We start from the raw sequence: 13,400 nt of genomic DNA on the forward strand, positions 1-13,400 counted from the left end.
AGCAGGAAGGCCAAATAATACTCTTAATAGGAATGATAGTAAAGGTCTGTGGCCAAGAGTCCTTTCTATACCACACATGTAAAGAAAGGGCTACCTTTAGATGTGAGCTCTGTGTGGCTGCCTTGGTCCTGGCAGTTCCAAGAGATTCATCCGGTCTCTGACCATGTGTCTGTAGTCATTTGCCCAACATTCTAAGCCAAATCACAGAGACCAATCAATGGCAGCCAGTCAGCATACAGTAACTGGACAAGTAGAAAGTTTGAAAGTGGACTTTGTCACCCAGTAGTTGCCTCAGCCTTCAGCGTCCACACACATGGGAAATTATGATCATGACTCTTACCCCGGGCTTTGAACCTCAAAGACCCGGGTTTTCATTCTGACTCTGAGACATCTGAGAGTTTTTGTGATTAGAAAACAAGCACATGACATGCCTACCCTGGCTTGCACATAGAAGCTCTTATCATTTTTATGTCTACTATCAAAATCTGGAATGGAAGCAAGAAAGATGCTGACGTTGGCAGAGTGGCTGCACAGAATACCTGCTGTAGGTGAGCCTGACTTCCAACCACCTGGGGCTCCAAGGATACACTGAAAGGGGACTGGCAGAACTGCTGGCAGGTGACATTGATTAAGGGTTTTAAACTCTACTACCAAAATGGCCTTTGGTGATACACCTGGGAATAAAGCCTGCTTGATAAAGATCACTAGATTCCTTGCTTACCTGCATAATAACACTATTTTCCTGGTCTTGCCATCAGACAGGGTGGATTAAGATCTTGAGACCATTCATGATGTTCTCCTCACTTTGAGTGATGAACAATCTGATGATTACTGACTTCACAGCACAAATACTTAGCCAGTGGTTCACACATTTTGAGTACTCTTTAAAGAAAAATGTCACGAGCAACTGGACACAGTGGCTCACGCCTGTAATCCCAGCACCTTGGGAGGCTGAGATGGGCAGATCACCTGAGGTCAGGAGTTCAAGGCCAGTCTGGCCAACATGGCAAAACCCCATCTTCGCTAAAAACAGAAAAATTAGCTGAGCGCAGTGGTGTGTGCCTGTAATCCCAGTTACTCGGGAGACTGAGGTAGGAGAATTGCTTGAACCCAGGAGGTGGAGGTTGCAGTGAGCTGAGATAGTGCCACTCTACTCCAGCCTGGGAGACACAGCGAGACTCCATCTCAAAAAAAAAAAAAAAGAAAAATCTCGTGAGCCCCCCAAACTAGGAACTAGAGTCCCTTTTGGTTCCAGCTGATCAAAAGCTACCATGAATTCTGCACCTTTCCAAATACATTTGTATTTCTAAAATTTCAACAGAGTCTGCAGAAATTTGTAAAAGTCTATGTCGGAAATAGTTATGTAGTCTACAGCCAGGGCTCAGCATACATTGGGATTAGATAATGCTTAAGTTTTGCCTGGTCTGAAGCCAGGGGTCAGACCTGCTAGGTCTGCACCCCAGCAAGGAAGTCAGATCACTATTCTTCATTTCTTTGTGCTCCCCAGAGCTTTAACCCCAGCTCTCCCCGTTTCTGCAGTCTTTCCTGTCCATGAAACAGAAACCTTCTATTACCTCTGGCCCCCGAGACTTGACCAAGCTCTCCTGGGACCTTTCTCCTGGGAGAATTTATCCAGTGTGGATGACAATGGCACTGATGTCTCTAAGACATGCTGAGGACCTAACAAGTGACTGATTAGAAGACAAGACAACGAAGTAATGTGGAAAATGGCAGGTTTCCTCCACAGGACAATAGCTGGGCCCCTCCCTGGTCTTTCACTCAGATGCTAAGAGTTGTCTCCAGGCACTCAGGCCCCTCGCCCTGCACTACCCACCACTGCTCCTCCAGCACTGGTAACACCTTCCAGGCTTTAGAATACCAGAGGCTGTTCTTGATGTTGATGTTAAAACCACTAGTGCCAACCATCTGTTTTGGGTGTTTTTTTTTGTTGTTGGAGATGGAGTTTCACTCTTGTTGCCCACACTGGAGCGGAATGGCGTAATCCTGGTTCACTACAACCTTCAGGTCCCAGGTTCAAGTGATTCTCCTGCCTCAGCCTTAGAGTAGCTGGGATTTACAGGTGCCTGCCATCACACCCAGCTAATTTTTCTATTTTTAGTGGAGAGAGGTTTCCGCCATGTTAGCCAGGCTGGTCTCAAACTCCTGAGCTCAAGTGACCCACCTGCCTCAGCCTCCCAAAGTGCTGGGATTACTGGCCTGAGCCACCACAGCTGGCCTCAACGATCTGTTAAACATACTACCTCATCAACTGGAGTCTAAAGAACAGCCCTCCCCAATGAAACGGTGACCCCTCCCTTATTTTCATTGCCTCCACCTCCCCAACCTTGAAGAGGGGCCTATAGGGATAAGAACTTGTAACATGGGACTTGAATAAGTCACACTCTGCTAAAACGGTCTACACCAGGAGTGTCCAATCTTTTCTACCCTGGGCTACACTGGAAGAACTGTCTTGGGTCACATATAAAAAACACTAATGATAGCTGATAAGCCAAAACAAACAAGTCTCAGGGTTTTAAGAAAGTTTATGAAGGCCCAGCATGGTTGCTCACACCTGTAATCCCAGCACTTTGGGAGGCCGAGGCAGGCAGATCACTTGAGGTCAGGACTTCCAGACCAGCCTGGCTAACATGGTGAAACCTTGTCTTTAACAAAAATACAAAAATTAGCAGGGCATGATGGCACAGGCCTGTAATCCCAGCTACTACGGAAGGATAAGGCAGGAGAATCACTTGAACTCAGGAGGAGGAGGTCACAGTGAACCAAGATCATGCCATTGCACTCCAGACTGGCCAACGGAGCAAGACTCCATCACACACAAAAAAAAAAAACGAAAAGAAAGTTTACAAATTTGTGTTGGGCCTTATGCGGCCCTTAGGCTGAGGGTTGGACAAGCTTGGTCTAGACCATCATAGGCCCCCTGGTTACCATTTGAAGTGAGTTCACAAACGGTCTTAGGAGGATGTTCAGGTATTTTTAAAAATCAGTCTCATCATTCTTTCAAGTTTCTGGAGCATAATTTAAACCCTGGAAACTCTAATTTACTAAATGGCTACCGGAAGTCATTGAAAGGCATCCTGAGTCCTTTCTTCTAAGAAGAACGATGCATGAGGGCCTGGGGTCAGTAAGTGTAGCAGAAACCCAGCCCAGCTGTGTAACCCTGAAAAACGCTGTGTGCTTCAGTGTTCATTCGTTCTTTTTTTTAAAATCTCATTGAAGATAAGACAAATCAAAAATGTTCTTTTGGAGGAAAATGGTAACTGTTTAGGCCTGCCAGGGTTATAATCACAAACACACCCTTCTTTTTGTTTCACTCACATGACTTTCAAAAGTCTTCCCTGAGAAATATGCGTTGAAACTTAAAAACAGAAAAATGTACTGTTACATAACAGCTACTCACCTTGTAAAACTAAAGGTCCTAGAACTGGTTTCAATTATTTTCCTATTTAAGATCTGCAAACTCAGTCCCAAGGGCTAAGGATGTTTTTCTTTCCCTTTTTCCCTGCTTCGACTTAAATAGCTAGAAGTGAATTTCACAATGTGGAATGCAATGTGGAAAGCTAAAAACTGCTTAGCTTTAACTGAGGAAACATCTCATCCTGGATCTAGGGAGAGAAAGCTTTTCCTCCTCTGGCCAATGCCCAGGCGCTTTTGGATGTACAGGAAAGTACGGTCCAACCAATGGGTCCCCGCGGGGCAGACCGAATGGCTTTCCGCGGGAAGGGTGACAACGGGGAACCCACAGATGGGAAGCCCGACCCCATTGCCCACTCGGACCCGGGGCTTTTACGCGTGTGCGTGCATGGGAGGTCCTCCGCGCTGGGCCTGGGGCCGCTCCTAACACCCGGCTTTCACCTGGCGTCCCGAGGGCAGCCGTAGCGGGAACCACGCTTCCCCTCCCCGGCCCCACCTCCTCCATCCGAGCGTCCCAGGGACCTGGCGGCTCACCACCGGATGACGCCGCTGTGCGGGCCCCGCCTGTCCCCGAGGCTCGACGGCGAGGCCGGCACCCCCTCGGCCATGGCTCGGTCCCGGGCCTGCAGCACCGAGGCTGGCAGCGAACGGCGGCCGTGAGCGGCGCTAGGTTGCACCGGTCCTGCCACCGCCGCTCCTCGGTGTTTACTTTAGAAAAGGGCGCGCGGGGCGCGGGGCGGAAACCCAGTCCTCCAGGCCCGAGCCCGGGTGCGCGAGGCCGTGCGGCGAGCCCGGCAGGCCACAGCCCCCCAACCCCCTCGCCCCGCCGAGAATGAGCGGACCCCGCCCTGCATCCTGCGGTGTGGGCTGGAGCCGTCTCCCGCTCGCACCCAGCGCCCGTCCCACCTCCGAACCAACCGATCAAACAGGCACGCGAACAAGAAGCACCAACTTACTTACACCTTTTCCAATCTGGTCGCGGTGTTGAGTTCGTGGGGGTCCTTGACTGACTTGCGCATTGGAGTTCTCAGGCAGTTTTCAAAATACACTGATACCTGGCTCCCGCTCCCCACCCCAGCCCCAAGAGGTTCTGATGAATTGGTCTGGGCGAGGGCAGGCTGGGCCAACCTGCTTTTTCAGCCTCCCTGGGTGATGCTAATGTGCCCGCCGTTGCCAGAAACCACTGGACCTAGGAGTTTTGAAAAATCTCCGAGCTCAGAATTTCTGACAGACGGGTGCATGGGGACTTCCAGGAGGCTGGTCCCAGGTGACTCCAGTGTGCCGCTCCAGGTGAGCAGTGCCACCTCAACGTGAGTCCCCATATCTGCAGCCAGACCCTGCAAGTCGTTGCCCTCAAGAGCCATTTATGTCAGTGTCATTGCTGTGTAACATGGAGCTGCTGGCCCTCTCCAAACTCATCTCCTTTTTGGGGAACTGTGTGGTTATTGTATTAAGTGGCATTCACTTGCAAGGCTGTGGCGTAGTCAGAGCTCAGTCATGCAGCCTTTACTGTGGCTGCTAACTGCTTCAGAGTCTCCGGGTAAGGATTTCTCAATCTAGATCAAAAACACATTTGCCGACTTAGCAACAACAAAAACCAAACCGCCCAGTTTACAAATGGGCAAAGGACTTGGATAGATATTTCTCCAAAGAAGATACATAAATGCCTACTAAGCACATGAAAAGATGCTCAACATCATTAATCATTAGGAAACGCAAATAAAAACCATACCCAAGAGGATGGCTATTATTTAAAACATAGAAACTAACGAGTGTTGGTGAGGATGTAGAGAAATTGGAACCCTTGTTCACTGCATGTGGGAATTTAAAGTGGTGCAGCTGGCCCAGGGCAGTGGCCCACGCCTGTAATCCCCATACTTTGGGAGGCCGGGGCTGTCAGATAACCTGAGGTCTGGAGTTCGAGACCAGCCTGGACAACATGGTGAAACCCCGTCTCTACTAAAAATACAAAAAAAAAAAAAAAAAAAAAAGCCGGACATGGTGGCAGGTGCCTGTAATCCCAGCTGCTTGGGAGACTGAGGCACAAGAATCGCTTGAACCTGGGAGGCAGAGATTGCAGTGAGCCAAGATCGCGCCACTGCACTCCAGCCTGGGCGACAAGGTGAGACGGCATCTCAAAAAAATATATATAATATTAAAGTGGTGCAGCTGCTAGGGAAAACAGTATGGCCGTTCCTCAAAAATTAAACATAGAATTACCTTATGATCAGCCAGTCCCACTTCTGAGTGTATACCCGAAAAGAATTGAAAGCAGGAATGAAAACATGTACAGCAATACTCATAGCAGCATTATTCACAATAGCCAAAAGGTAGAAGTAACCGAGTGTCTATGGGCAGACCAATGGATAAACAAAATGTGGTACGTATACATACACTAGAACATTATTTACCCTTAGAAAGGAATGAAATTCGGATACATGCTACAACACGGATACACTGAAAACATCATACTAACAAATAAAGTGCACAGAAAAGCATGATTCCACTTACATGAGGTCCCTAGAAGTCAAATTCATAGAGACAAAGTAGAATGGGGGTTGCCAGGGGCTGGGGGGTTAGTGTTTTAATGGGGGCAGAGTTCCAGTTTGGGAAGATGGAAAGTTCTGGAAATAGATGCTGATGGTTGCAAAACAATGCGAATGTACTTAATACCACACCACTGAATTGTGTACTTACTAATTGTTAAAAATGGTAAATTTTATGTTATATGTATTTTACTGCAATTTTTAAAAGTCTGTCCCCAAAACATACGCACACACAACACACACGTTTGAGAAGTACTTCTGGAAGCAGGAAAGAGATCGATTCAACAAAGTAAACAACTGCCGACTGCCTACCACGTGCCAGCCCTGGAAGGTAGCTGCTGGGGCCCACCAGAGATCTCCAGGGCCAGCATCCTCCCTTCCACAGGAACACCATCACCAGGGTGAAGCTCCAACGTCAGTTCCAGAGAGCGAGCAGGACATTCAGAACCTGGACCCTGAAGTTCAACTAGGTCACTGGAGCTGACCCGGGATGGCATCTGACTCTCCTTTGGGGCACTGCCTCATGAATCAGCCTAGTCCTGAAGCCTGGGGCATTTGGAGCGTAGGGGTGGGATAGTAGTGAGTGGGAATGATGTAATCAACAAGTGAATGGGGCCACTGTTAGCCCTATTTATCTTCTCAGCTGAGTTTCCTTGTTCAGGGCTGGCTGCTTTAAAATGCCACCCAGTAGAGGACAATTGACTCCATATCATCCTCTCTCAAGCCAGGGGCTGGGGGGAACCTCACCTGGTGCCTTAAGAGCATCCATATCAGGATGGGAGGCCAACTATGTGAATAGCAAGAGTTGGGAGACTGCTGAATGGCAACCACGACGAAGAACCCACAGGAAAAAAAGATGAAGCAATGAGGTGAGGCGATATGGCAGGGCTCTCCAAGGCCTCACTCTGCAGGTCAGCCCGTCTCTAGAAGAGGTAACACATCCCTTTGGACTGGGAGGGGGAGCCCTGTGAGGTTCCTTCATCTGATTTGCTTTGCCCTGAGTGCTAAGTCCTGTCCTCCTGCAGTGGGACAGACAGGTCCTTCTCAGTGGCTGGGGGAAATATGGTTCCTTCCCCTTCTCATACTGGTCCTGCAGCAGCTCCTTCCACCCAGGAAACTTCCCAAGATGCCTGCTCATGTCCACAGACTGGAAATAACCAAGGGAAGAGCCTGCTGTTATTTAGGACCTTATTATGTCACTGCTGGTACCATAATATTTGCATATTTACTGAGCATCAACCAGTACCAGGCACTGGAACAGACCTTGGAAATACAATGGGGACACCATGATCATCTGGTTGACCAGTGGTCTCTTTGCTAGCTATTGCATTGAATGTTAAATGCTATGAAAAGCAAACATCATCTTACCTCGGCTCAGAGCTCTTGAGGCTTGATTAGAAGACTCTAGAAATGAGGCCATGTGGTCAATTTTACACCCTCCACCCAAAGAGCCTATTAATTTCATCTATTACAGGTGACAGCTGGTGTCCCTAGTTTGACCAGCCATCTTATAGATCAGACTCTGAGTAGTTTCATGCTAATACAGTGACACTCTCAGAAGATTTATTCCCATTGTATGTCTTCCTAATGTGCAAAGGACATTTACCTCTGCACACAACTCCATTACTAGCAGCATAATTAAGGCTTTCAGTTGAGTTGACCACATAGCCACATAATTCGCTCAGTAGAAATTAGGTATAAAATCCATTTTCTTTTCAAAGAATGTTTAACTGGAAGTGACATCACAAAAAACTTCATTCTATGGTGTTCACTGAGGAGACTGCTAGACCCATGTATGTGCTGTCTTGTACCTGAAAATCTAGTCTCTATCTCCAGGTTGAGCATCTTTGCTCTAATATCTAAACCAGGACAAGGAAAATAACTTTTAAGGTTTATATCAAGTAGAATTCCAGTTTTATGTCACGTTATATACACAAAGCTAGAGAACCACATCTCTTTTATCTAAACAGTAACTTCTTTTACCTACTTCCATCTAATTGGTTTCTAGCTTATCTAATTAGTCTCATTTCACCTTCTAAAAGGGCACCAGCTGTGCCTTCTCCTTGCACAAAACCATCTCTGATCTAGAGTGCTTAATTTCATTCAATTCTTGCAATTATTCACTTTCTGTGGATGTACCCAGGTGTCTTCAGGCAATAGATGTATTTTTAAATAAAGCTAATGAGCATAGTGGATTTGGTCCAGAATGCACAATGTAGCTGCATCTGCACAGACACAGTATTACAGAGAACAGACAACCGCATGTTCCATTTAGCCTGGAAGAGACTCCTTAAGATCCCTGGACTCTAAACCAGTAAGCTATGGAGACTTTCAAACTATACTAGAGCAAAACAGTCTCATTGGAGAGATTCCAAATCACTATCATATGTTGCAATTTTCCTTGGTCTACGCTCACCTTTTGAGTATCTGGCTTTTACCCCAGTTGAAATCAATGGGAACATTGCATTCAGGACAATGTATGTAATGAGAAAACCTAACTCCAAATATAAAACACTTCTCTGTCATTTCTTTATCTAAAATCCATGATTAAGAGGACCATGACGATATCCCATTGCTGTGTTTTTTTCCCCAATGCAGTTTTCCTGTTTCCCTTTTTGCAGAGAGATGCTGGCCACATAAGGTATAACAAATAGCATTATCTGCAGAGGAACTCTGAGAATGTGTGGAATGAAATGAAACAGCCTTCACTCGTCACAGAATGCTTGTAAATTGTAATTTGCAAAGTAATGCATTTGAATTCTTTTGTTGCATTAAAAGTGGGATTTTTCTGGAAGTCTCATGGAAAACCAAGCAAAAACTAAATGAAAAGTGGTTTCCTTTTCTGCAGATGATTAGTAGGAATTTAATAAGTCATCTTATTAAAGCCATCATGTAAGACACTTTTCCAAATCATAACTATGAGCAAAATTATAAATCTTACCCCAATTTACTAAATAATTTTCCAAAAGAATGAGAAAAGGCACACTAAGTCAATTATTTTGGATTTGTGTAAATACTATTTTAAAGCCTTTTACAAGCATGAAGTAATTATTTTTCAAAAGCAGTTTAAAACGATAGCATTAGTTAATTTTGGGTAAGATAAACCTTCATTTGTCCTCATGGTTCATATTATTCTTTGGTAAAAACGTACTAGAACAGCTGCTTGCTCCCTGCTGTTCTGCATGGAATGATTTCCTGGTGCTATCCCCACCATGAAATGAATTTCACTACAGCATCTCCAGACAGAGTACATGTTTGACACATCTTTCTAAAGGACAGCAGACTGCCTTTCAATGGGTCACGTGACCTCCTTCTGCTAATTACCCATTGGAATTCCCCAGCAGAGGGAAGCAAGAAAGATGCTTTACAAAGAGCATCTGCCTGTGAGCTTTGCTGGAGAACAAAGGTAAACACATCCCAATAGATGTGTAAAGATTGTTAAAGCTCGCTTTATGAAGCAAAGCCTGGCTTTAAAAACCACTAACCTTAAGACCCCGCAAGGCCAGACTAAGATGCAAAATAGTTGTCAAGATGGTCTTTTTCAAATATTATTTTCACGTTATCGCTATACTGGGACCGTAAACACTTACCCAGTGCCTCTCACCGCATCTGTGTCGAGGTGAGCTGAGAGGCACGGACCCCTCCCACCTGCCTCTGCTTGTTCGTCACCCAGGCCACTCCAATTGACAACGTCTTAGAACCTTGCACAGGAAGTAGGCAAGGCAACAGAAGCTGAAGGGAGGGCCACAAGCACCCGAGTCTGAAGAGCTGGAGGAGACAGACCCCCTGAGAATTCCCTGCCTCTCGTGTGGTCCAGGAATCTCTCCTGGAGCTCATCTGTGTACCCCGACAAATGAACTTTTCCCTTAAGTCATTTAGAGCAGGTTTCCTTTTCTTATCACAAGTTTATGAGTTTTTTTTTTTTGGGGGGGGGGAGACAGAGTCTCATTTTGTCACTCAAGCTGGAGTGCAGTGGCACAATCTGGCTCACCGCAACATCTGCCTCCCGGGTTTTCCTGCCTCAGCCTCCCACGTAGCTGGGATTAACAGGCGCCTGTCGCCCTGCCTGGCTAATTTTGCATTTTTAGTAGAGACAGGGTTTCGCCATATTGCCCAGGCTGCTCTTGAACTCCTGACCTCAGATGACCCACTTGCCTCAGCCTCTCAAAATGCTGGCATTACAGGTGTGAACCACCACACCCGGCCAAGTTCATGCGTTTCTAATACCTGTGATTTGTCTTAGTAAGGATCTGGGAGGAGGTGGTTCCCACACCCGTCCGGAGGTAACCATTTTGAAGGACATTTGAAACCCCATGGTTAAGCTAAGTGGTAGCTGGAGTTGAGTCATTCACTGGACAGATTTTTAGGGAGCACCCAAATGAGCCTCTTGCGTGGGAGGGGGTGGGGTGACCTCAGAAACGATAAGCTGCAGTGGCCCCTGCCCTCAGGATACCCACAGTAATCACCATCTCTGACAGGAGTGAAAATAGAGCTACCCCCAAAACTTCCGTACAGTAGGCCCCATTACACAGTAGTTGGAGGTCTGGCTGGGGACCTTGTCAACATGGTTATGCAGCTGAGGACCACCGCATCGGCCCCCTGGCAGGAATCACAGGAGTCACAGCCAAACCACAAGGCGTACAGAGCCCATGGGAGGAAGGAGAAACAAGTCCCTCAAGGACAGTGACTCGGCTGCAGCCACACATTGACTGTGGCTGCCATTAGCATGACCAGCACCCACCTGACAAGCAGACTGCCTTAGAGTCCGTGGTCCAAGTATGTCCCAAATTCGTGGGTTCTTGGGTCCCGCTGACTTCAAGAATGAAGCCATGGACCCTTGCAAGTGAGTGCTACGATTCTTAAAGACCATACGTTCAGGTGTGTTCCTTCAGCTGTGCCCAGCTTCTTCCTTCTGATGGGTTCGTGGTCCCGCTAGCTTAAAGAGCTAAGCTGCAAACCTTCCCTGTGAGTATGAACAGCTCACAAATGCCACGCAGGCACAAGAAGCGAGCAACAGCAAGATTTACTGTAAACAACTAGAAACAACAAAGCCTTCACACCACTTAAAGTAATAACAGCAAGTTGCAGCTGATTGGCGCTGGCAGCCTGCTTTTATTGCCTTATCTGGCCCCACCCACATTCTGCTGATTGGTCAGTTTTACAGGGAGCTGATTGGTCCATTTTACAGAGAGCTGATTGGTTCATTTTACAGAGAGCTGATTGGTTCATTTTTACAGAGAGCTGATTGGTCCGTTTTGACAGGGTGCTGATTGGTGCTTTTACAATCTCCGAACTAGACACAGAGTGCTGCTTGGTGCCTTTACAATCCTCTAGCTAGACATAAAAGTTCTCCAAGTTCGCACTATATTAGCTAGACACAGAGCACTGTTTGGTGTATTTACAAACCCTGAGCTAGACACAAGAGTGCTGATTGGTGCGTTTACAATCCTTTAGCTAGACACAGAGTACTAGACAAAAAAGTTCTCCAAGTCCCCACTAGGTTAACTACATGCAGAATACTGATTGGTATATTTACAAACCTTGAGCTAGACACAGGGTGCTGATTGGTATATTTACAATCTCTTAGCTAGACATAAAGGTTCTCCAAGTCCCTACTAGACACAGGAGCCCAGCTGGCTTCACCTAGTGGATCCCGCCCGCACTGGGGCTGCAGGCGGAGCTGCCCGCCAGTCCCGCGCCATGCTCCCGCACTCCTCAGCCCTTGGGCGGTGAATGGGATCGCGGCGGCCGCGCACAGGAGGCAGCGCTCTTCAGGGAGTCTCGGGCTGTGCTGGAACCTCGGGCGGGGTGGGGGCGGAGGCTCGGGCATGGCGGGCTGCAGGTCCCGAGCCCTGCCCACCCCGAGGGGAGGCAGCTGAGGCCCTGCGAGAATTCGAGTGCAGAGAATTCGAGTGCAGTGCCAGCGGGCCGGCACTGCTCGCTGACCAGGCACACCCTCTGCAGCTGGTGGCCTGGGTGCTAAGCCCCTCACTGCCCGGGCCGGCGGTGCCGGCTGGTTGCTCTGAGTGAGGCCCCCGCTGAGTCCACGCCTACCCGGAACTGGCGCTGGCCCGCGAGTGCAGGGCCCAGCCCGGGTTCCCGCCCACGCCCCTCCCTCCACACCTCCCTCCAGCACTTTGGGAGGCTGAGGCCGGTGGATCGCCTGAGGTCAGCAGTTCGAGACCAGCCTGGCCAACATAGTGAAACCCCATCTTTACCAAAAATACAAAAAATTAGCCGGGCATGGTGGCGGGCACCTGTAATCCCAGCTACTAGGGAGGCATACAGGAGAATCGCTTGAACCCGGGAGGCAGAGGTTGCAGTGAGCGGAGATCGCGCCATTGCACTCCAGCCTGGGCAACAAGAGCAAAACTCCATCTCAAATAAATAAATAATGAAAGAAAGTAAGCTGATAAAGCTTTTATCCTGGCACATCGTAAGTGCTCAATAAACTTTTGACTGTTGCCTATTTGACAATTTCACTTGCAGATAAATATTTAAAATTATTTCAGTTATTTCAAAATTTGTTGGTGTGGTGTTATGGTTATACAAAGAGAATTTCTATCCTTTTTAGAGATACACCTTCAAATATTTATAGATGAAATAAAATGATGTCTGAGATTTGCTTCAAAATAACCCAGTTGGCAGGAGTAGGGGGTGGGGAGAGCAGCTGAGCCAAGGTTGGCAGGTCCAATGCCTGCCGAAGTGGGGAGCTCATTGCACTGTGCTCTCCACTTCTGTGTGTGTTCGAAATAGTCCATAAGAAAAAAGTTTTTATATGTACATTTGAAGCTGTGTCCTGGGGGAGGATGTACACAAGACATTTATACTTACACACCATAGTTTCAGACTTGCCTAAACACCTTCTTCAACGTGCACAACACTCAAACACAGTATGTGATTAACAGTATAATTAGCACTAGGTTTTGTTTTGTTTTTTTAAATCAGTAGGGCATTATTAGCACTGTGGTTTAGTGTTCTGCACAATACTCCTGCAACTTTAGCTGGGCGTGGTGGCACGTCCTGTAGTCCCAGCCACTCTGGAGGCTGAGTTGGGAGGATGGCTTGAGCCTGGGAGGCAGAGATTGCAGGGAGGCAGAGGTTGCAGTGCGCCAAGATTGCGCCACTGAACTCTAGCCTGGGCAGTAGAGCCAGACCTTGTCTCAAAAAAAAGAAAAAAAAGAAAAAAAAAGTTTGTTTCTTAAAAACTCCCAGGGCCAGGCGAGGTGGCTCATGCCTGCAATGCCAGCACTTTGGGAGGCCGAGGTGGGCAGATTGCTTGAGCCCAGGCATTTGAGACCAGCCTGGCCAACATGGCAAAACCCTGTCTCCACTAAAGATATAAAAATTAGCTGGGCATGGTGGCGCATGCTGTAGTCCCAGCTACTCGGGAGACTGAGGTTTGGGGGATCACTTGAGCCT

General features: G+C 47.6%; 1 protein-coding gene across 4 annotated transcripts in view; it reads right to left on the reverse strand.

The window, feature by feature from the left end:
* The window catches only part of RFX8 (RFX family member 8, lacking RFX DNA binding domain), a 78,611-nt gene extending 73,753 nt beyond the window's left edge, over nt 1–4,858 (reverse strand). For all 4 annotated transcript variants that reach the window (XM_010386237.2, XM_030921587.1, XM_030921586.1 and 1 more), the window contains exon 1: nt 4,393–4,858. In XM_010386237.2, the coding sequence (XP_010384539.2) occupies nt 4,393–4,451 (59 nt within the window). In that variant the 5' untranslated portion in view covers nt 4,452–4,858. The remainder of the gene's footprint in view (nt 1–4,392) is intronic.
* Nucleotides 4,859–13,400: the final 8,542 nt, after the last annotated feature.

Source organism: Rhinopithecus roxellana, chromosome 17 (assembly GCF_007565055.1).
Source record: "Rhinopithecus roxellana isolate Shanxi Qingling chromosome 17, ASM756505v1, whole genome shotgun sequence".
Taxonomy (NCBI): domain Eukaryota; kingdom Metazoa; phylum Chordata; class Mammalia; order Primates; family Cercopithecidae; genus Rhinopithecus; species Rhinopithecus roxellana.